Below are 24,812 nucleotides of genomic sequence, written 5' to 3'. Positions count from 1 at the left end.
TTATGAAGACTGACCGAATATTAGCTTAGAGAAAGAACCTCCCAACCCACAAGCACATATCTTTTATCCAGAAATAATCAGAAATTAATCATGTACATAGTCAAAAAATTCTACAGAAAGTACCTGGAAACAAGGTGAACTTATCAAATGTGTTATCCTTTGTCCAATTGAAAAAAAAAGTATTTGTTCTTTAAGGGGACAGAAAGTGGTAATTAGACCACAATTTATTTCCAAAATGATTATTTCCCTGACTTAACACAAATAAGCATTTTCTTTTTGATTCTGAATATTGTATTTCAGTAAAAGACTGCACTCAAGCATATTCCCCTGTGTCCTCAAGAGAACAATCTGGGTAATTCAAAAGGACTGAAAAAATTTTAGCACTAAAAGGAAAATGTATGTTTCGAGACCATATGCCAAACAGCTGAATTTGTCATTTGTGCTTATTAAGAGTCAAACCATTATTCAGAATTGTCTTTCACCACAAAGAGGTCTGTGCACCACTTAGAACTTAGAGCCTGGGACAGCGGCCTCAATAAAGAGCCAATGGTGCCTTGTGTTCAGAGGTACATTTCCATATGCATTAAAAAATGAAAACACATTATAATTTACCCCATGGCAAGAAAGGGGGAAGATATGGCGTCCCTTGATGCAGTAAATGGTTGGATGCCAGTAATCAAAACCGTTGCATAATCTTTGTGTTCAGTTTTTACCCAGTGGTCCGGTGATCTGTTTGGAATGAACAGCTGAATTCTGGACAACAGAAAACTGTGCTAACCTAAACGTTCCCAAGTTATCATGGTCAGGTGATAGTAGTCCAAATTAATAGAGAATGCTGTCAGCAAAATTACCCGTGGACAGAGGGGAAAAAGAAAAATTCAGTGCAGGCAACCTCTGTACCATGTGTAAGGAGGGCACATTCCATTTTCAATTAAAATCTTAGTCCATTCTAATGTCGATTGAGCACTTAGTACCTGCAGCTCTATGCCTATATACCAAAAATCAAGTTTAAAATAGTCAGTTGACCAAATGACCATCTTTGAAAACTGCGAGATGAGTTCCTCACGTCAACTCTGAGAAAGCTGACTCTGGCCACGTTAGCATCAGAGAGACAAAAGACAAGAACAGATGGAAGAACAGTGACAGATGACAGACTTGAGTATGCAGAGATGAAGACCAGTCATAAACTTCTCTCAAGTCAGATATCTGAGAAATCATCTGACTGTAATATCAGATGCATGCCAAGTTGATATTTAACCAAGCTGGATGGTAAATCTGTCATGTAGGCTATTAAGAAAAAAAATGAAATAAAAATCCTTAACAATTTGGAAATTGGTTTTTGATTAATTGGCCTGCTAAGCAAAGTGCTAGATGCTTCCGATACTTTTTATCCCAATCTCTTGAATGGCTAGTTTCTGTAAGGTATGGAAAAAGGGGGCCAATGCAAGGGTTTTCTTCATTAGGAATTCCTCTTGGAAGTCAAATTATTCAGCTTCCATCCTGGCCACTCCTTTCTCCCACTGACATACTGCAGTGATGGGTGTGGTCTGTCTTGGACTCTACTCCATCTCTCTACCCCAGTTCCTCCCATTTACTCTGCAGAGTTTGGTCACAGACTAAACATAGGACTTGGATTTCCATTTTCAGTGTTCATTAAATGCTTCAAATTTAGCACAGTCCAGGGTAGAGATATACTCAGTGTCTTAAGTGTCGGAATTTGCAGCTTATCTCCTAATTTGGGTTGGTTATATCTGTATTTTCTATTCCCTATGAATTGCTTGGATGGCCTGGTAACAAAAAAAAAAAAAGGAACAGAAAAGGAAAGAATAACATATTCTAAAATCTCTTAGAAGTGAAAGATTGCTTCTGACTGGATCCGTTAGAGACAGCTTTGAGGAGGAGAGAAACTTGAACTGGCTTGGTGCTTGGGGATGGGAATGATGATGATGGGCAGTGATCAGTGTGGTAAGAAAAGGCATTCTCAAGGTGGGAATGGGATGAGCAAAGGCTTAGAGGCAGGGGAGTACGGCATGTGTTTCAGAAATTGAACACAGTCCAGCTTACCTGGGTAAGAAGACACATGAATCAGAGAAGAGAGGAGGAAAGGCTGAAATCAAATTGTGTTGCTGGAGAGGGACATCACAGAGGGTGTGTAATGCTATAACAAGAAATTTAGGTTTTTACCGAGTGCCAGTGAAGAACCACTAGAAACTTCTGAGCAGAGAACAACGAACAGAGCTGTGATTTCTGGAAGATCGATCAAGAAGTGTGTAGGCATGGAAGGGAGGGATTGGCCATGGCATCTATTACAGTGGATCAGACAAGATATAATGAAGATATGACCACCATAATAATGGCAGAGGAGATTTTAAAGAGAAGGCTAGTTACGTTGGAGGTAGTTTCCAAAGGACATGATGCCTAGTTTAATAAAGGCAGTGAAGAAGAAAGAAGAATCAAAAGCAAAGGACTTTGAGCTTTTTAATTTGGGTGAGTAGCACAACCTTTAACCTAAATGGTGAGGTCAGAGAGAAGAGCAGATTGCCCTGGGGAAGGACAGGTGGTGGAGGCTGGCACTGAGGAGACATCTTGAGGTCAGTTTTCAACATGCTTAGAGATATTGCTACACAGGGAACCTACTGAAATACATGCCCAAATCATGGAAAACTAAGGAAGAATACATACATTCAAACATATATGTAAATTTTCCTAAAACATGGGTTCATATACCACATCATAACTCAGACTTGTGTGAAGCAAATTTATACAGCTCCAGAGAGAATACAGCAGTATATACGCTATATGTGCACATGCAGATACTAATGCCAATATACCTTATATACATGTGTAAATATACATGTAGAAATCTGAGTTAATGCACAAAAATATACATTGGCTCCATCTGAAATTGCTGAATATTAAAAACTCAATTAACTTTCAGTTCATTAATTCAAGAAATATTAATTCCTAATAAAGGACTAGATTGTGTAAAATACTGTGAGAAGTACCTTTCAAGCACCAGAATGAGTATGTGCTTTTTTTTATTCAGCTTTCAGCCAATCAGGATTATAGAGTAACAACAGTATAAACATGTATTAAGAATTTGTAATTATTATCCTGAAAATAACTGTATGAATTAGATACCCAAATTACATCTATTTTACAGGTGAAGAAGGTGAGGCACAATGAGGTTGCGACACTTACTCTAGATTCTGTAGCTACTTTTAGAGATGTCCAGGAACTTCACTCCTACATACGCAGATGCTCTAATGATTGAATCATACACATTGTACATGGCCATTAGTAGGGTAACCTTTATAGCCAGTGTACTGTATAGTTATCTTTACTTCTTATACAAAGCTGAGAGCATTCTTTACTGCATTTGCAGTTTGCACTGTTATAGACATTCAAAACTGCAAATATATATATATATACTATGAAGAAATTTAAAAGGATGTTTTAAAACATTAATAAAATAATGTAAAATTGCTGAAAATTTATTGCTAGATGGACTTTACCACTCTTCGAGTTTTTATTAAAAAATAAGGTGGTTAAAATAAAGCTACAGCAAGTCTACCTTTGGATTTAACAGTGCTACGGCCTTAACATTTCAGTTTCAGAACTTGACCTTAAACTAGCTATATCATCTTTAAGCAACAAGAACATCTTAGAGGCATCTCATTTCTTACATAGCTTTAGGCTTCTTCTGCTAAGGCCACAGAAACAATAGTCTGCACGTGTTTAATTATACAGTTCCTGAGAAATTATGACTTAGAGTGTTCTTGGGAAAGTCACTAGAAAGACTTCTCTTATAAACCTATTTCCTGGGAAACCACATGCGCACTTCAGATTTTCTTCCTTGCATATTTTTGGTTGCTTGGCAAGTCTAAATAGAGTTGCCTAATCACAATTTCCTATACATGATTACCCCCCCTTTTTTTTTCCTCTCTCAACTGACTGCCCACAGATACCCCAGCTGCTTGCAGTGACCAAATCTATAACTGTGAGGTCAGGGAAATTTTTATATATTGTTAAGAGACATTCTAAATCAGTAGTGGACTTTACCCGAATATCCATTACTCAGCTACATGGCCATAGCCATCAGACAGATGATTCTAATTGAGTATTGGGAAGATTACCACTGCTGTAAAGAAAATCACATATATCAAAGGTCATCTCAGAATTAGTAATTTTACAATAGATGGAATAAACATAAGGGTATAAATTGAAAAACTGTAAATTTAATTCTACCTCAAATTATTTTCTCAGGGAATTCCATAATATTGCGTCTACATAACAAGAAGGAATAATACTGATTATCTTCTGTCCCATGTCAAAACAAACAAACAAAACCAAAAACAATTTCAAAACAAAAATAGTCTGGGCACAAAGAATGTCTAAAAAAAGATCTACTAAATGTTTGTAACTGTTCAAAATAGCTAAAGTACTCATATTCATAATTTTTATATTAAAGATTATGGGTGAGAACTAAGAAAGTCAATTATTCAGATATTTCTCCAACTCCAAATATTTGATAAAAATGTAGTAAAAATTCAGAGTATTAATTTGGCAGGGTTTTCAGACAGATGTTTTCTAGCTCTGCCTCCTTGAAATCTCCTTTTCAGATGCACCACAGTCTTCTCAACATGTCCACAGTCTTCCCCACCTGGAAAATGGCACCCCAATCCATTTGACTGCTTAATTGGAAAAGTGGGCCTCATCCTTAGACATGTCCCACAATTATCAATTATCAACAAGTGGCATCAATTATATCTCCAACAGAGAGCTTGAATCCATCCACCTTTCTCTACCTTCTCCAAGTGACCCCAAACTGACCTCTGCTCCCACTCTTGCCCACTTCAGTGTGTTATCTTCACAGAAACTGAATGATCTTCTAAAAACAACAAATTTGATCCTATCACATGCTAAAAATTTTGCAAGGACTTCCCATGGCACTTGAAATAAAATAACAAGTCTGTAAATACGGTCAACAAAGCTGTGCATTGTCTGAGCCCTGCTTACTTTGACAATATCTTTTCTGTCATTTACTATCTTGTCACTAAACTCCAGTCATGGTTGACTTCTTTTAGTTCCTGGGAAGGTATCAAAATATTTCCTGCACTGAGGTCTTCATACACATATGCTTTTACTTCTGTCTGGGTACTCCCCTCCACACTTGACCCAGCTAACTTCCATTTTTATTCATATTTCAAAATTTAGCTTAAGTGATGCTTCCTCAGGGAAGTCTTCTTTGATCCACTATTTAACTGAACACAATCTTTTACGTTCATTTACAGCATGTTTCCCAATTTATATGATTGGTGTTTTCTACATCAGTCTATATAATTTTCTTGAGCAAGAACTCTGTTTTCTTTGTGAATCCTTGTTGTCTGGGTCTTTGTCAAGTCCATAATAAATACTTAGTAAATATTTGTTGAATCACTGAAGGACTAAATTAATTAACACATCTAGCTGCTTTGTATTTTATACACATAATTGAGGCTACTTAGGCCAGCTGGCTGAGTGTTGATGGTTATTATAGAGAATGCTCACATGCTCAGTGAAGAGCAGATAAGGGCCTATGAGCACATGTTAAATTTTAAATTCTTTGGAGAATTTTGGTTCTCCTGATTAAGATGAATCACATCTTCCTCTTTGCTCAATTAGAATTATGGCTCAAGTTCTATCACAGAGCTGATTTCATTCTGCCCAGCATTAAAGTGTGTTGCCTTTATGTCTCTCTTCCCCATTAGAACTTTTCTGATTCTCCCATCAAAAATCACATCTTAGGGGGTGGCCAGGGATAAACTGGGGGTTCGAGACTTGCAGATACTACTATATATAAAATAGATAAATAACAAGTTTCTACTGTATAGCACAGGGAACTATATTCAGTATCTTGTAATAAGCTGTAATGAAAAATCAATGAAATTACAACACTCCCTCACAACATACACAAAAATAAACTCAAAATGGCTTAAAGACTTAAACATAAGACAAGACATGATAAACCTCCTAGAACAAAACATAGGCAAAACATTCCCTGACATAAATCTTAGCAATGTTCTCCTAGAGCAGTCTACCCAGACAACAGAAATAAAAGAAAAAGTTAAGAAATGGGACCTAATTAAACTTACAAGCTTTTGCACAGCAAAGGAAACCATAAATAAAACGAAACAACACCCTACAGAATGGGAGAAAATATTCACAATTGATACGACCAACAAAGGTTTAATTTCCAGAATATATAAACATTTCATACAGCTTAACAACAACAACAAAAAAACCCAATCCAAAAATAAGCAGAAGACTAAACAAGCAATTCTCCAATGAAGACAAACAAATGGCCAAAAGGCACATGAAAAAATGCTAAATATCGCTAATTATCAGAGAAATGCAAATCAAAACTGCAATGAGGTATCACCTCACACCAATTAGAATGGCCATTATTCAAAACTGAAAAAACGGTAAATGCTAGAGAGGGTGTGGAGAAAATGGAACCCTCCTACACTGTTGGTGGGAATGTAGTTTGGTACAGCCACTATGGAAAACAGTATGGAGATTCTTTAAAAAATTAAAAGTAGACTTACCATATGATCCAGCAATCCCACTTCTGGGCATATATCTGGAGGGAACTCTAATTTGAAAAGATATATGCACCCCAATGTTCACAGCAGCACTATATTCAATAGCCAAGACGTAGAAGCAAACTAAATGTCCATTGACAGATGACTGGATAAAGAAGTTGTGGTATATTTATACAATGGAATATTACTCAGCCATAAAAAGAATAAAATAATGCCATTTGCAGCAACATGGATGGACCTAGAGATCATCATTCTAAGTGAAGTAAGAAAGAGAAAGAAAAATACCATATGATATCACTCATATGTGGAAACTAAAAAAAGTAAAAAAGAGGACACTAATGAACTCATCTGCAACAGAGAAACAGACTCGCAGACATAGTAAATAATCTTATGGTTACTGGGGGAAAGAGGGTGGTAATGGATAAATTTGGGACTTTGAGATTCGCAAATGTTAGCCACTATAAAAATAGATTTAAAAAAACCCCAAATTTCTTCTGTATAGCACAGGGAACTATATCCAATATCTTGTAATAACCTTTAATGAAAAAGAATATGAAAACAAATATATGTATGCATATGCATGTGTTGTACACAACATCATCAACACAACATTGTAAACTGACTATACTTCAATAAATAAAAGAATCACATCTGATTCAGTTTCATCATTCCCACTGTATAAGAGTTTCCATGGTATGAGTTGAACATCGGTAGAAATTTCTTTTAAATATATCATCATTCAAAAATAAAGAATTATGAGTTGCCAAGGGATGATAAAATGGCAAGGTATCATCTGATTTAGTGTAGAATCCAATCGAATTATTCAATTTACTCTGACTTAGCACTTCCTGTGATCAAGGCACAGGGAAGGCATTAGGAATCTAAACAATGACCAAAACACTTTCTTTCTTTGTCAATCAATGTGCTTTACAGGAAAAAATAAATCCTCATCAGTGACCTTTGTATCATGATAAAACAAAAAAGTATGACTGACTCAACATAATTCCATCAGGACTAACAGGCCCACACCCCTCTATAGGAATCTGGCAGGAGCCTGCTTTCAGGGACGCAGAGTTAACCCTAGCAGTTTCCTGGTTCTCTCTTCAATAGAACAAGCCCATCACTGGTATGCTGTGTACTTTCATTGGGTTATTGCCTGGGCATTCCTGGTTGGTTAATGCTTACCTGTCCCCACACTCCCCTCTCTTTGTCTCAGGGCAATTCCTGCCCTACTCCTGGCTCAAAGGAGAAAACAGTTCAGACAGAAGTAAACCAGCCAGAAGGGGGCCCTAGTACCAAAGATAAAGATCCCCCCAAAATGTGTTCCTGATAAAATTAAAGGAATTTTTGTAGCTATCGATTCCCTAGAACCTTTAAGTGCTCTGCTGAGTAGCTGGAGGTCATCGAGTGACTCAGCTAGCAGGAGGCTGCTAATGGATGGTAATGCTTTGCTGAGTGCTTGAAACTAGTATTTGCCTTAAGGTTGTGCTGAATAATTGCTGTTAATTGAATTGTAGAAATACCCACATGTTATTTATATTTAGTATATCTTGTTAATTTAAAGAGTGCAATGCTCATTTGGTTGGTTTAGCTTTAAAGCACCTTGCAAATATGATTTTAGTAAACGTGTAGGATAGAAAGTCTCTTCCTTCATATCACCGGACACTGTGGTATGGAAATGCTTTACTGCTTTTCTCCTCGCTCCCCCACCAGATTTAATTCTGTAATTTTAATGCATTTGAAATTAATTCATGAGGGATCTTTAAATATTAGATTACCAAACATTTGTAGCGAAGGCTGAAACTATATGCAGCAAACTACAAATAACATGGACATACTGTATATAGTTAATACTTGCTGGCAGTTTGTGCCAGCCACTATTCGAAACACTTTATGTATATTGACTCATCTAATCCTTAAAACATTTCTAGGGGCAAGTGTTATTATTATTTGCATTTTGTAAATGAGAAAATTAAGGCTCAGAGAGATTAAGCAATTTGCCTAAGGTCAAACAGCTAGTAAGCTACAGAGCTAGGGTTACAATTTAGGCACTTTGGCTCTGGAGACTGCACTCAACCAGCAAGCTTTTCTTGCTCACCACCTGCCAGATACTAGTTAAATGTTTAATTCTGATAAACCTAATGAGATACATGCTACCATTATGATCCCCATTTAATAAGAGGATTGGTCTAACCACTGTCATTCTGCTAGTAAGTGGCAGAACCAGGCTTTTTTTAAAAATTTTTAATTTTTTGTCAAAATGATTCATTTTAATTATAAAAATTAAGAACTTTCAAGGAATCAATAAATAGTAAACAGATCGACAGGAGAAGCAAATATGAAAAGATTCTGTATGAGCTAAATAATTTTAAGAACATTATGCCTTTTCAAGACGATAAGTGTTTATAAAATTTCACAATGATAATCCAAAGTAGAATAACAGTTACTAGCTTATATTTTAAATCTAAATTTGATTGATGTGTCTGTCAGTACTCTAGTATTTTTCTTTTTTCTCAATCTCATTAGAACAAAGCTTTTAAACTCAGTCCTGCCTGACTCTTGGGTATGAGATCTTAAATATCCCCCACCACCACCTTCCAGAGAAGGTGGTGTGTTTATTTTTTTTAATTATATATAGCATTAGACATTAAATAGATTTTAAGGGGAAGAGAAATAATTTATTAAGAGAGTCTAGTAACTCTCCAGTCATAATCTTTTAAAATATTTAAAATACTCTTAAGTCAATTATTAGATTTTTCTAAAATAATCTGAAATACTGTTAAGCTAACATTAAATGTCATCATTCTGAAAAGCAGAGCTCAAAGGACTATTTTTAAAAACTAACGTAATGATTCGTCTCACTGTTTATGTGATTCCCCACCCCAAGGTAACTGCAATTTCCTCAAGAGATTTGTGAACATTTCAAAAAAAAAAAAAACAGTTTAACTTATTTTGACTATTGCAAGTATAAAATGTTATGTAGCACTTGTTGGGTACAACAAACGAGCATTACAAAATCCAAACAAATCACAACAGTGTTACGAAATTATGATAATAGTTATTTCAGGATCGAACATTTCAGTTATTACTTTTCATACTACCATTTTACTAAAGGAGAGAGGTTACCACTGGTATCTGAAAAATTAGGAAGTATTAACATGCCAGCTAAGTCATGATGATCCAGTAAGAGGAAAAATACATAGAAAAATTGAGATGGTGGTTGTCGTTATTGTTTATAAGAAAATGTCTTCATACGTCTGTCCTTTCCTTCTCTGAGTTCATATTTACAGCGTCGGTTTCTTTTACTCTCTTTAAAAACCTACCGTTATGGTAGGATTTCAGATCTCACGGTAAGCACTGACTGTCAGAGAATAAAAGAACAGACTACCTCATAGGTGGGTTACAGCATAAACTTTAGCCAAATAGTTTGTCACTGCTGTCCTACTGTGAGTTATTTATGTTTCTATTACCTTTAGGGCCTTTGAACAGTTTGATTTCCACAACAGTCTCCAAAATGGGTCGTCGTCTACGCACGTACAGCCGGACGATGGAGCCCGCTTCCTTGAGGGCTTCCACCGCTTTACTGTGGGAAACCTCGGACACATCGACCTCGTTCACCCGCAAGATACAATCATTGACCCTGAAAGAAAGGAAAATAGAGCAGAAATGGTGGTTACTGGTAGCAGTGCACAATCGTTGATTTATAATACTCTTAACTATTGGAACTATTCATAATCTTGTGGAATAAGATTTATTATCCACAGTATAGAGAGCTGCTCCAAGTGGTTAAGTTCTTTGTCTAAAGCTGTCAGCGATTTGATGAGAGATTGGATATGATCTCACGTATTCCTACTTCAACATTTCCTCTTTTTCTTTTAGGACTGCATACATGTAATGTGATGAACAGTTTCATGCACGTTGTGCACATCAATTCTAAGTTATACCACGGTAGTGAAAGTATATAAAAAGAATGGGAAGAATTTCCCTATCTTTTTTGTCCATAACATCTCTGTACCTGTTTGAAGAGCTAAGTTTCAGGAACTCTTGGCTCAATGAGAACCTTGATTAACTTCAAATTCTTAAGACAGAACAATTTCACTTACTAAGATTCAGTGATGTCATCTCATCATAACAGATGCTATGGCTTGAATAGGTTTACATATACATTTCCTCTCTGACTGAAAAAAAAAAAAGGATCATGGAAAACTACCAATTAAAATAGTTCCGAGAATGTAGGCATCACGGGTGCCAGCCGCCCTGTGGCAGCTGGTCCTTCGAGAGTGGGTAATTTTGTCATCTCATGATAATGCAAAAACATAATGTTTACCATCACCCTGTGCTCAGAATACTAATCATAACTTAAAACACTGCTTTCTATAGAAGGGAGTGGTTGACATTAAAACAAAAAATTCTGTATGTTACATCTATTCAAATTCTACTAATTTTTTTCCTTTTGTATACAGTGGAATCCTTAATTGTCAATTGCTGGGAATCACATCCTAAATCAGATGTTTTTTTCCTGAACATGTGGATGAAGTAGGCAGCTTTAGTGCGCTAAGAACACCGGACAAGCAGTCAGGAGGCGTGGATTTGGGTTCCAGCTGTGTACCAGCTGCGTGACCACAGTCAAGTCACTTCATCTCTTTGAACTTTCCCATTAAAAGAGAGTAAGTATGCCTAGAGTTAGTGACAGGAATAATCAGATAGATAAATATATGGATGTATGGGTAAACTGTAACATACCATATATAAAAGAGCTGTAGCTATTGATAGGAGAGTCAAAGATGCTGTGCTCAAGAATTTGTTGAAAGGAGAACAGGATGGAAATTGAAAATTTTAAAGGGTCTACTATGTGCCATATCATATCATTCTAGTCACTTCACTTACTGGCTCATATTTAAATCAAACCATTTATAAAGCATTGATTCTCATTTTGTAGACAATGAAATTTTACTGACAAGGTCATAGTGTTGGTGAGGGCAGGGGCATGATTCCAACCTAGTTTTGTCTTTTTGTAGAGCCTATGCCAATACAAAGTTACTCAGAGTTGATTGTTTCAAATAAATTTTAAAAAATGATTGTGAGGGAGGAGTTTTTATTCAAATTCTTAAAATAGAAAAGAAAAAATATCAAGCCAAACTAGGGCACTCAACTTCCCTTCTTCTTAAACACTTGAAACAGCATTGGGCTGGAGGGTCATAGTTATTTAGAATTAATTTGCTTTCTCTACTAGTAGATAATCTTTGTGAGTAAAGGTACCACTTGAATTCACTTTGAAACATAAATATATCACTAGCTTCAAACTCACATGACACTGTCTCAGTAAAAAGTGAAGCCTTCATCGTATTTCTGATCCATTGTATTAGAAAGCCATTTACATACAAATTTCCTCCTTACTTCACTCATGTAATTAAGTTAGTGGTTTCACTCTTTCAGAGCTTGTTGTTTCAGATATAAGTCTACAATACAAAATAAATCTATAATTTTTGTGGACCAAAACAAAAGGTTTAACTTTAACCTTTTCTTTGTCTCATTTCCTTTGGACATTCTAGTACATTTCCTTATAGAATATTAGAAAGAAAAAGAACATTTCATCATTAACATGTCCACAGAATCACATCTAAAATTTGTACTAAACAGATATTCTGGAATATATATAGTATTACTGAAAAGTCAAATACTTAAAAGTTATTTGTTCCACTTTGAAGATATTTAAAATAGCATGTAATATCTATTCTCCTTCATAGGTATTAAAGTATGTTCTGTCGTAAAATAAGATTTGCAATTTTGTACACTTTTTTTTTAAAGGCAGTCAGGGCTATCTGCCCTTGGAGTTTTTATTTTTTTTAATTTTATTTATTTATTTTTTTTGGGGGGGGGTAACTAAGCTTATTTTATTTTTTTTATCTTTAGTGGAAGTACTGGGGATTGAACCCAGGACCTCGTGCATGCTAAGCATGCACTGCACCACTGAGCTATGTACCCTCCCCTGTATAATCTTTAAGGGTATTAATTCATTAAAAATAATCACCAAATCTATGTGTTAAAAATTGTTTAAAAATCTGTTCATTATGCATTAAAAATACACTGGAAAAAAGATAACAAAGTTTCAGCTCTGGTTCTTTGTGGATGTGGAAATTATGAATGTTTTAAAAAGCGTATTTCTATTTTTCGTTTCTGCCAGAAGTTCTGTAGTGGACACACATCACCATAGAGAGCCTAAGAACGTAGGCCACAACTAGAGACAACTGGGAGCTTGTCTCAGCTCTAGAATTTCAGAGCTGTGTGACTCTGGGCAAGTCACTTGACATCTCGAAGCCTCAGTTTTTTCCGAATGCAAATAGGGATAACAAGATTGCTGTCCAGACTAAATAGGATGATGCATGTGAAATATTTAGCACCGTGCCTGGAAAATAGTAGGCTATTACAGTTATGAAAGAGACAAGAACGGCTTGCATAAGAAAAGATGTGACAAGACTATAGTGGAGGAAAAAGTACTGAAGGGGGAGAAAGGAAGAGAGCTGCAATCAGGACACCGAAGGGATTTTTGAAATTTGTTTTATAAAGAAGAGAGGAAGAGATACAATGAATGGCATCCGGGAGGAAGGAAAACGTAAAAATCAGGCGTTTACTAAGTCTTGTTTCAGAGAGTGTAACTTAATTGCCCTTTTCATCTTCCCCCTCCCCCACCACAAAGAAAACAGTTGTTCTGATACAAACTATAGCTTTATGATAGCCTTGGAGAAAGCCTCTAAGGATTAGTACACTTGGCAGGATTCCCACCAGCTCATGCCTACTCTGTCCTTGCCACACTCCACACATGTAACCACACCCAGCCACACTCAGACCTCCTCAAGGCTTGATTCAAAAGGAGGCGTTACGTCACAGGTCTGAAAGTTAACTTTGCAGCAGCTACTGGTTATACAGTAGGGAGTATTCCTGATTAGCTTCTTTTTATCGTCTCCACTTAGTCCTACTCTCTTTGGTCAAAAAGATGAATTAATTACAGACCAAAGGGCCACATCACAGAGAAAGCCGATCAATGTTTAATGTGCTGGATGAAATGCAATAATACATCATCGAATGGAAAACACTAGCTGGGGAATTATATTGTACGCACTTAAAGAGATCAATCAATCATTTATAAAAATCAGAATCTGTTTAAAAAGAATAACGGCATAGATTTTGTGTGAACTATAATGACACCAGAAAGGCTCTCAGGGTTAAGGTGGCAAAAATGCCTAATTTTTCTTTTATTCTTAGAGTCACAAAAGGTACATTAAGAACAAATAATAGATACTCAAAACTTAAAGAAAAGACAAGTGCTTTACATTATCAAACAGAGGAAAGGAAAAAATACCATAGACACACACACATACATAGAGACGGACACAAATGGCTTCAAATCATTTTGACCTTTTCTAAATGTACTTAATTATGTCTGCCTGCTGTCTTCCTGTGCCCTCTCATGAAGCATGTGTTAAAAATTCATTGAGGATATCTGAAATCCACCGCTGGCTAAGGTTCCTCCTTGCTGAAACTTCTCACTTTAAAAATCCATTTATTTCACTGACCTCATTAGGTGCTATCAGTCCACTAAAACTGAGAATAAAATAATTAAAAAATCAGCATAATTTAACAGTTTTTTAGAAAAGGAAAAGGACTAATGTTTTGGAAGCATCAGATAACATGTTGATGGAGTATTAGCTGCTGGCCCTATCTCTCTAACAAACATTCACAAGGTTGCAGGAGGAGCGACAGGTTCATACAGCTTCTCACGGCTCACTTGTCACATTTGACAGTCCCTGTTTTGGGGAATCTGGAATTGAAACTATGAGATTCAGAGGTTCTATCTAAACAGGAGAAATTGAAGCTTGAAAGTTTAATATTGGAATCATTTCTTCTGCACTGACTGAAAAGTGGCAAAAGCTTATTTGCAGGAAGATGGGAACAAAGCAAATGTATGGAAAGAAGTACAGACGTCAGGGAGAAGGAAGGCTCCCCATGGACTCCCCCCGGTGCTTCAGTTCATGGCTGTCCTTCCTGGGTCTTAGTTGTCCAATACAGTCTCAACTTTCAGAGGATCCTCCAAGTCTCCTTCTGATTCATTCCCCCTTTTCAACAAGCAAGCTTGGGCGGACCTTCGTTATTCGCCAACAAGAATTTCTAACAGGCAGACTTTGCAACCAGCACTCTGCATGTGCTCTCTCCCTTAGCTCGTTCCTGTCTTCCTTTCAGCACTTCATTCAAGTTTATCTTGTCTTCTGGGAAGTCATCCCTGGCTCAACTGGCTAGTCCAGTATTCCTCCACCAGGAAGCCAGTACAAAATATTGATAAGGTTACCAGAGTTAGCAAATCAAATTATAGGACACCCAGTTAAATCTGGATTTCAGATAAAAACAAGGATAATCATAATTCAGATAAATAAATACTTTTTCATATATGTTCTATACCATGTTGGGGATATAGTTAAACTCAAAAATTACTTGTGTTTGCTATTCAAATTTAATTAAGTGTACGATTGTGTTTAGAAAAATACAGTATTTACAAAAGCACCGAAATGTGCTTATTATCCTGAATTGTGGCCTTTGGTTTTTTCCAACGGCGTGATGCTTGGCACACAGTGGGATGTATTTTCACTATGTACTAATCTGCTTAGACAGAAACACTAAAAGGTAGGTACTGCTTCATTTTACAAAAGAAACTGAAGCTAAAAGAGGTCTACAACGACAGTAAGTATTGTCTAGGGAATCTGAAAGCTCACACACTGCACCATCTATATCTCTGGCTTGTTGAAAGTAATTCTGGGACTTACTTCACGACCAATACCAACTGCTGACCATCAGTAGGATCAAGGATCATACCAGAAAGCTTTAAAGCCAAGCCAAATAACAAAACCTAGATTTTATTCTCAAACAAAATCTAGTTCTCAGTTTTAGAATTAGATTTCTGAACTTTAGGACTATGTTTAGAAATGGTTCTCAAACTTTAGAGTGAATTAGAGTTACTTGGAGGGCTTATTAAATCATAGATTGCTGGGCTCCACCCCCAGGGAGTTTCTGATCCAGTAGGTCTGGAGCAGGAGAGAGGAGTCATATTTCTAACAAGTTTCTAGGTGATGCTGGTGACACTGGTCTGGGACTATCCTCTGAAAACCATTGCTCAAGGTTGTAAAGGGTCACTCAATTTGGCTAGTGTTAGTTCACTCTAAAAAGAATGGGGGAACTCAATCTTACGTAGAGCCAGCTGACTACGACAGAAGTTCTGAGTGCTGACTCTGGACCCAATCCCCTCAGTGTTGCGGCTGTTCATTATTTGGAATGAAGTCTCTAAGGGAATATGGACCAGGAGACCACAGCTGCCACACTGTGTGAGACTGCGTGTATGTGAGCCATTTTCCAGCACTCATTTTATATGAGACTCTTTCCCTACAGCAAAGGCCAACTGATAACCACTCCATTCTACATTTTAAAAATAGGGCTCCTGCCCTCGTCTCTAATTCTGGGTGACAGTAACTTGGGTTTATGATCCATAGACGCCATCTCCTACAGTGAATAGACTGTTTTTCTCTCTCCATTTGCCACTTCATTTCCCTTATATAATACGCTTGCCGGATTCTCTGCAGCTGTCATCTGGGAAAGATCACAGCTTTCCACACTGGAGGAAGAAATTGCTATTTCAGCATCAGTGATTGGTCTTTCGGCATTTTCCCAGAAAAGCAGAGTCCAGTAACAAATCTCGAGCCAGGTACCTTGGTGAGTGCAATGTGGGAGAGAGGCACTAAACAGGAATTTTCAAGAGTGAGGCTCATAGGATTGGAGATTACTTAGTCCACTCAGTCCAACACTCTGACCACAGACAGGACTGTATGTCAACTTTCAAGAAATGAGGTCTGGTACCTTCCATTTGGATTCATGCAGTAGGTTTCTAGCTGGTTTTCCTGATGCTATGTTACCTAATTCCTCTCTACTTCACCCTACGTGTAAGCTCAGCTCAGTTTCAACTTCTTAGAGCAACTCTATCAACATTTCCTCTCCCCTCAAAATTCATCAAGAGTTACTTAACTCATATCAAATAAAAGCTGTGTTTATCTTTGTATTCCTAGTGTCTGCTACACTGTTGTCCCTGAAGAATAAATGAGTGTGACTGAAGGGCCTCTAAGTCTAACCTTTTTTTGTACGTCTCAAGCTCAGGCTCTAGTCAATCCACATCCTCACTGTCCCCGAAATATAACAAGCTCATTCCTGCCTCTGCATTTTATTTCATGGTGCTTTCCGCCTCCCAAGTGTCCAACTTGAACCAGCCTCACTCAAGGGCAAGCTCACACTCCCCGGCCTCGTGAAAGGTTTCCTAATCACTCAAATCCCCATTGCCCACAATGCTGGAAGTGCAAATACACGGTGGATTTTCATTTTAAAAAAAAAAAGCTATAGACTGATTTCGTATCCATGCAGAATCTAAAATTAAGTACTATACATTAAGAAACACATTTGCCAATGTTGGCTTTGACTTCTTCTTTGCCTCTATTAAGATCTATTCCAATCCTAGAAACTGATGTGGATTAGCATATAGGAAATCAATAACTTTACATTTTCTCATTCTAATTTGATTTGAATTTGTGATATTGATGAACATTTCAGTGAAAAGTTGAGAGGCACCAGGAGCAGTAAATTATGAACCAGATGTGAATTCTAATCCTCATTCTGCCACTTTCCATTTTTTTTTTTTTGGTCTCTCTGTTGAGTTCAATGATATTACAATTCTTTTCTAGCTCTGGTGTTCTATAAATCTAAATTCAAGGTGAACTCAGCCTGTCACCTATCTTTACTTAAAAGTCTGGAATGCACCTCAATGGAGCAGAATGCCAAATTTTCCTTATCCTCCCTCCATGGACAGCTCTGTACTTTTCATTCTCTATCAAGGTAAATCATTCCATCATCCAAAATGAGGAGTTCTCCGTCTCTCTCAGCCACACATCCAATCTGTTGCATCATTTTTTAGATTCAGCTTTTCCTTTATACCCACTTATCCTACTTTGGCTCTTATTGTCAATCAGCTAGATTCTGGAAAAAAATTTGTAGCCAGTCTCCTTGTTTCTAGCTTTGCCCTTTACAATTTATCTTCCAATTTATTGCGAGAATGGTGTTATTGAAAATACACCTGACTGCTTTATTTCCCTGTTTTAACAGTCTTCCATTGTTTTCCATTGCCTACAGCAGACCTTCAAACATTAAAAAAATCTAAGCAAAGAAACCCTTCCTTCAAATGAAATCTTACTCAGAAGCCACATGTTATTTATAATTGTTTGTATGTGACAAAGGCAGAGTTTCTGTGATTTCTGTGGCAAGGAGGGAAGAGAACACAGCACAGCTTGTTGTAAGGCCCTTGTTTGTGACCCCTCAGAGGGCTGGGAGGAATTCAGGGTCAGGGCACCATGTATGACTGAGGGGGGCTAGTGAGTACTGAAGGAAATCCAGGGCAAGCCCTTTCTCCAAGCCAAGCACACTGGCATTGACTTGTGCTCCTGAAGTGGGTATCTTTTTCTAATCCACATAAAGGCTTCCTGTGGCCCAGTGGTAGCACTCTTCAGTGGGCTCTGTGGAACCCAGGCTGGTCCACCCGCCTTTTTGGATAAAGCTCAAAGGCCTTCTTCACATAACACAAGTCTTTCCATATCTGGTTGCTATTCACCTCCCAGGCTAGTCTCTTGCTGTATCAGTATAGTTTCTTCAAACACCACTCAAGTTCATGACTCAGGCTTCTCCCCCTGCCTGGAGTAGTCACCTCCAGATCCCACATTTGCCTGAGTACTCTACTCGTTTTCCAAGACTAATGTCCATTCTGAGGTGGTTTTACAGTTTAATAGGGGAGATGGTAAAACAAACTACTAAACTTCAGTATAATAAGAGCTATGGCAAGAGAGATCTAGGTGTTGCAGGAGCATATAATGGGAGACCTTTGTCAGGATTAGGGAGGTCAAAGAAAACTTGGAGCAACTGAGGTAGCTGAGATCTGAAGGTCAAATAGGAGTTAGCCAGGTGAACAGAGAGAGGGAGAAGTGTTCCAGACAGTTTAGTGGCTGGTGAGGTGAGGAGAAGAGATCAAGTCCTGAAGGCCCTTGCAAGGCATGCTAAGGAATTGGACTTGAACCTAAAGACAATGGAAAGCCATTGTAGTACTTAAAGCTAAAAGAGTGTTTTTGCAAGAGCTTTCTAGGTACAATATAGAGATGTGCAGACTGGTTAGACTTGGGGTTATGGGGCAGTTAGGGTAGAGGAAGGCAAGGATTGTTGTTGGAGGCTATTATATAATCCTAATAAAAGATATGGTGGCCTGGATTAGACCAGCGGCAATAAAGACAGAGAGAAAGGGACAGATGAGAGGGCTAATTACTAGATATAGTGATGGATTGGATGTGGGAAGTGAGGAAAAGGAGAAAATCCTTTGTTTGAATGTTTATCTCTACCTTATGTATCATGAATCACTTGAGGAGAGGAACCTTATTTTATTCACTTCTGTATCTTCAGTGCCTACAATGGGGCCAGGCACAGAGCTGGCACTGAATATGTCTGATAAATAAATCAATGAATTTTATAAATAGGAAAGTTAATAATGACACCTCTGCTGCTAATATCCACACTTTCCCTCATCCTGTCCAGTAACCTTGTCTCATGAGAATTCATGTCCTCCCATTTCTCCTGCAGTAAACTGAATCAATTCAAATTTAATTACCCTAAGAAACAGGCTGTCATTCACAGACTTATTTGAATTAAAAAATAAAGGAAGAACACCAGTGAGAGGGTAAAGTCTAAACAAAACTGCTCACTAAGGATAAGAACTTAAATACTAGTTGAAATATATAATATACACACATATTCAACCAATATTTATTGACCATCTACTACATAGTGCCCGGTACTCTGTAGGCACTGAGAACACAGTGGTGAATGAGAAAGATACTGATGGCTCTAATGTAGGAGGTGAGGAGGAGGGGATTTATAAGAAGATCCCAAATCATATCACCAGGACAGCAGCCTGTATCACTTACATACAAGACTAGTTTGAGCTTAAGCACATCTTTCAATCTTGAGAGTTTAGGTTTTCCTTTCAAATTATTATTCATACAATTATTTTAATTCTTGGAGCTCAATTTTCATAGAAAGATGAGGATGGAACCATAAGCAAGAATTCAAGTATATCACGTGGCAAACTGCTTGTAACCTTGCCCCTTATTTTGAACTGTTCTTCACTTACCATGTATATAACATGTGTCTTCATGTTCCCTCATGGGAAGTGTGCAGTATCTTATGAGCCAATTGATGTTCTGTGCCCTTCTACTTATGCAGAGCAAATACAGATTTGACTGTAAGTGATTTCAACAGTTTGAGATGTACAAAATATTTCAGAGAAAATTTTCAGCATTTTTAAAGATTTTTAAAATTGTAAATATTAATCTCATGGTGAGTAAATTCATCAGTTGTTACAGGGAAACATTTTTCAGCATTTGTACAGTTCAATAACAAGTAAGGCACCTATATAACTTATTTTTTATATCTCTCTCCACTAGAATGGAGCTCTATGAATGAAGAAATCTGATCTCTGTTTTCTTCTGTTTTACCACCAGTGGTTGGCACAACTCTTCACACTCTAAGGTACCACCATCCACCCAGTTTTCCTTAATCCTTTACTTCCCTCACCCTCCATATCCATTCCTTCAGCAAGATCAATTACTTCTAACTCTGTAATATATCCCAATCCATCAATTTCTTTCCATTTCTTCTACTACCACGCAGTCCAAGTCACCACCTCTTCTGCCTGGACACACCGGCTGCCTGGTTCTACTCTTGTTCTCTGTAATACATTCTCCACATGGAAGCCAGAGTGCATAATTTTAAAATTTAAATCAGACAGTATCACTCAACTCTGAGTTAAGTCCTCCCAGCCCTTCCTGTATTATGTAAAATAAAATCCAAGCCCCTGACCTGCCTCACAAAGCCCTGGCTGCCACTTGTTCCTGTGTTCTCAGCTCCTACCACTCTCCCCTCCGTCCCCTTCACGTCAGCTGCGCTGGCCCTACTTTTCCTTTTAGTATGTGCCTAGCTCAGTCCTGCCTAAGGGACTGTACTTACTGTTCCCCCAGCTTTGAAAGCCTTCGTTGATCACTTAGTGTAAAAGTAGCACCAGCTTTTCATCTCCATTGCTCTGCTTCATTTTCTGCATAGAATTTATTACTTATGATCTTTTGTAAATGTGCTTATCTTCTGCCCAGATGAAAATGTAAGTTCCTTAGAGCAGGAACCTTGTCTGTCTTGTTGACCATTTTATGCTTGGTGCCTAGCACAGTGGCAGGGCCAGAGCAGGAACTCAATAAACAGTTGAGTAACAAATTAATCAATGATTAGATGAATGAATGAATTGTAATTCTACCTAGTTCGAATTGGGTTCGTCAACAATAAAGTAGATACAGTCAAATTTGAATTCTGATAGCTCTAGTTTGAAGACCTTCTTCTATCCAAACCCATAATTATTGGAATTACTTAGCATTGGCAAAGACTGTGAGCAATTCTCTATATAGCAGAAAATGCTAAATTGCCTGGAGATACTAATTGTCGAGGGTAGATGATTAGTGATGCTGTTTCCTGACCTTTTTCTGAGCTACAATAATCAGCTGTTATTGTTTATGTGATTTCATAATATCTACAGCCCTCATCTTTTTCTAGGCTAAATCACATTTCATGAAATAAATTCAAATTAATTTTGCGTTGAAAAGTCATAACACATTTTGAAATTGCTGGCCATCTTTTGTGATTTCATAAAGCTAGAACTGGAGCTCCCTGATTTAATGGTGGAATGGGTGTTTACAAGTGGTATGCTCAGTCCCTTAAAGTTGTTCTCAGCTCTGGGGATAAAATTCACAGGCCTGGGGATGGCAGCCAGGAGGATTAGGGCACCAGAAAGGGCATCATTGCTCACAAATATCTTCGTGCTTTCAGTAAATGGGTTTCTTTGAATTAATAAATTTCTCTTTCAAAATACAGAGGCAGTCATCCACACATTATGCACAATTGTCCATGGAGACTATGGGACTTCATTTTAGAGCTTGGGTAGATCAGGGGACTCTTTGAGGGGCAATTTCGTGGAAGAACTTATTAGAAGAAGCCATAGGCACCAGGGCAGCAGAAGAAAGAAGCTCCTAGAAGATAAAGAGGATCAGAAAGGGGTCCAAAAGTAAAACCACACATTTCCTGGAACTCCTGTGACAATAAAGGTAGTGACCTCTGGGAGGAGTAAGTGTTTATGTAACACCCCAACAATATTTTGTTTCATTTTTAAAGCCTTAAAATACTCTGGGCAGATTGCTACATTTTATAATGGGAAAACTGAGGACCAGACAAGTTAAATAACTTACTCAAATCCACATGGCAGAAAAGAGACAGAAATAAAAAATTACAACAGCATAAACAGGAGTGATAAATGGCAAGAAAACAAGACGAGGAGCTGTTGTCACTTAGTCCTGTTAGAATTGTCTGCAAAAACCTCAATCCTGATTGAATCTAACCCTCCATTTTCCTCATTGTTTCTTTCAGAGCCGCTGAACAGGGTCAGGCTGGAGAAAAATCCACGGATAGCGGGAGTCACTATAAATTCATGACTTCCAAACAGCCTGGTGGGCTTGTTAGCCTTTGTTCTGCAATTAACAGTCTCCAAACCCTTCCTTTTCTAGATCACTTCCCACACACGCCTACCCAACTATCCAAATCCATGCTGTTCTCCTCTCAACCTATTGCAATGGAGGAACTGTCTCTTCTGATACCAAGGCCTATCAATTCACATTTTCTTTAAGACCTCACTTAATCATTTTGTCTCTTTACATCCTGCATCTTCAAACCCACTCTCTCTAGCTGACCCATTCTCCGAACACTCAAACATACTCGGTATCTCCCACTTTTGCAAAGCTTTCCATTGACCTGATATCTCCCCCTGGCTACTGTCCTACCTCTTTCCTCTTCACAGACCAGCTCTTTACCAAAGAGCTTTTTACATATACTCTCTTATTTCTTCCTCCCTCATCTCCTTTTATCCCATTCTAATCTGAGTCCTCTCCAATGCCCCTACCAAGAAAAACACAGAAAATGTTCCTACTAAATTCACCAGAAATCTAGTTTTGGCCAAATCGAAGGCAGTCTCTTTTGTCCTCATCTCAGTTGATCTTACAACAATGTTAAGGCCAAGTGCTCACTCCCTCCGTGAAGCACCTTCTCCTGGCTTCTGTGACTCTTCTGCTTTTCTTCCTACTACTCTGCTCACTCATTTTTAAATTCTCATTTATTTTTTCTACAATCTATTGATATTCATACTTTAAAAAGCAGAAGTAAGAAAAAAACCAAATCCTTTGTTTTTTCCATGCTTTAAGTTGACATCTAATTTTTCTCCTCATAAGTTTAAACAGTAACAAAGGCTATAATTTCTAGCCTATTGTGAATTGTAGAATTTTACTTTTAATTGTCACATCATTATTTCAAATGTATATAGTGGAATGTAAGGATATAATAATTTGAAAGCCATGATCACCAAGATATAAATTAAGACTTTTTTTTAGCAGTTGGACATTTTACATTTTTTCTTTCTCCTTGAAATTATGTTTTCATGTTAGTTGCACAGAGTTTTAACCTAATTTATTTTAGATATCTTACATGGATCACTGTAACATACTTATTTCAAACAGAAATGCGTATACAAACATAAATCCTGTGATTTATTTTTCAAATATCCTATAAGACTCCACATGTTAAAAAAAATTTCTTCTTGACTGAGTTAGCCTTATGATTACTAATATTACACACTGATCAAAATAACTTATAAATGGAAACTATGAGTTTCCATTTATAAGTCAATGAAAATGTAATTGTACTGGGGATTTGTTTCTTCTTAATGGGGTGGGTAGAGCTTTTTAAAATTTGGCTCATGTTTCCATTGATGAATATGAATCAAGGGGAGAGTGAGACAAGATTCAGAATTCCTAGTTTTCACTTCTACAAATAAAGTGCAGAGATAACTTTGTCCACATAAATGAGGAGACGAGAATGGGAAGAGAACTTTGAATTCCTTCCAAGTTACATGCCCCAAATCCTGTGATCTACCATGAAAATTATTTTAATTATCTATCAGATGATAACTGCTTTTAAATTTTGTTGAGAGCAAAGAATGGGAAACCTCATAACTTAAAAAAAAAAAAAAAGGATTTACTTCTCAATCACTTAGAGACACTGACTTTCTCATCCCAGGTGGCAATAGTTCAGATTGTTATCTACATCTAGTCATAAAACTGTTCTGTTAAATAAGTAGTAAAACAGTGCTAAATAGTACATAATAGTAAGTGGGAAACAGCCGCAGCAGGATTTGGAATGGGTAGGTCTATAGCTTTCATTTGTAAAATGGGAGAAGACCAATTATAAATGGAAAAATGACAAAAAAGAACCAGTATGAAGCTGCAGCCTACTTCTTGGGCAGGTCAAATTAAAGATCTGGAAATGGAGTTACATAAATCTTTCCATGTACTACAAGGGGTTTGCATTATTCAGTTTAAAAATCTTTGGTCTGATTTATAGCAAAAAGTTCAGAATAATTCAACTTAGTCCTAGGTTGTTCTCTCTTTCTATCGTACACATTTTTGAAGCAATCTCTTAATTTCATTGGCTTTTAACATTTATAACTATGTCCCAGCCAGATCTCTCAGAGTTCCAAATCTCTATGTTTAACTGCCTATGCGATATCTCCACTTGAATTCCGCACAGGCATCTTAAACTTAATATTGTCCAAAATAGAACTTATGTTCCAACTGTCTTTCTGCCAGTCTCTGCCAATTGTTATGCTCCATAGCTCAGAGTCACCCTTGATAACTCTACTAGATGGTGAACTCTGTGAAATCAAGGATATTGTATCCCCAGCACCTGATATGGGGCCCGGGGCAAAGAAGCCACTGATGCTTTATTTGAAAGAATACAACTTCTCCTCACACCCCGCTCTAATTAATCATTAACCCTTTTCTAGTTTACCCCTTAGGTATATTTCAAAATTTGTCCACTTCTCTCAATCTTCTTGTCAGCATCTTAGTCCAAGCTCCCATCATTTATCACCTGAATTACTGCAATAGCTTTTGAAGCTGCTCTCCCTGCATGTGCCCTTGTCAGCCAAGCCAGACTCCCACAGCAACCAGAGTGATCTTT

At 37.4% G+C, this 24,812-nt stretch overlaps 1 protein-coding gene across 12 annotated transcripts in view; it reads right to left on the bottom strand.

Annotated features, from left to right (window-relative positions):
- Positions 1–24,812, bottom strand: part of DLG2 (discs large MAGUK scaffold protein 2) — a 1,735,130-nt gene that overhangs the window by 501,094 nt on the left and 1,209,224 nt on the right. For 11 of the 12 annotated variants that reach the window (XM_072969091.1, XM_072969075.1, XM_006197467.4 and 8 more), the window contains one exon: positions 10,055–10,224. In XM_072969091.1, the coding sequence (XP_072825192.1) occupies positions 10,055–10,224 (170 nt within the window). Of the gene's footprint in view, positions 1–10,054; positions 10,225–10,599; positions 10,628–24,812 lie in introns of those variants that run through there. The other variant, XM_072969082.1, reaches the window with a different exon arrangement.

The sequence above is a fragment of the Vicugna pacos genome, chromosome 10 (genome assembly GCF_048564905.1).
Source record: "Vicugna pacos chromosome 10, VicPac4, whole genome shotgun sequence".
Taxonomy (NCBI): Eukaryota; Metazoa; Chordata; class Mammalia; order Artiodactyla; family Camelidae; genus Vicugna; species Vicugna pacos.
The sequence above is the reverse complement of the archived record's forward strand: the minus strand, read 5'-3'. Positions and strand labels throughout refer to the sequence as shown.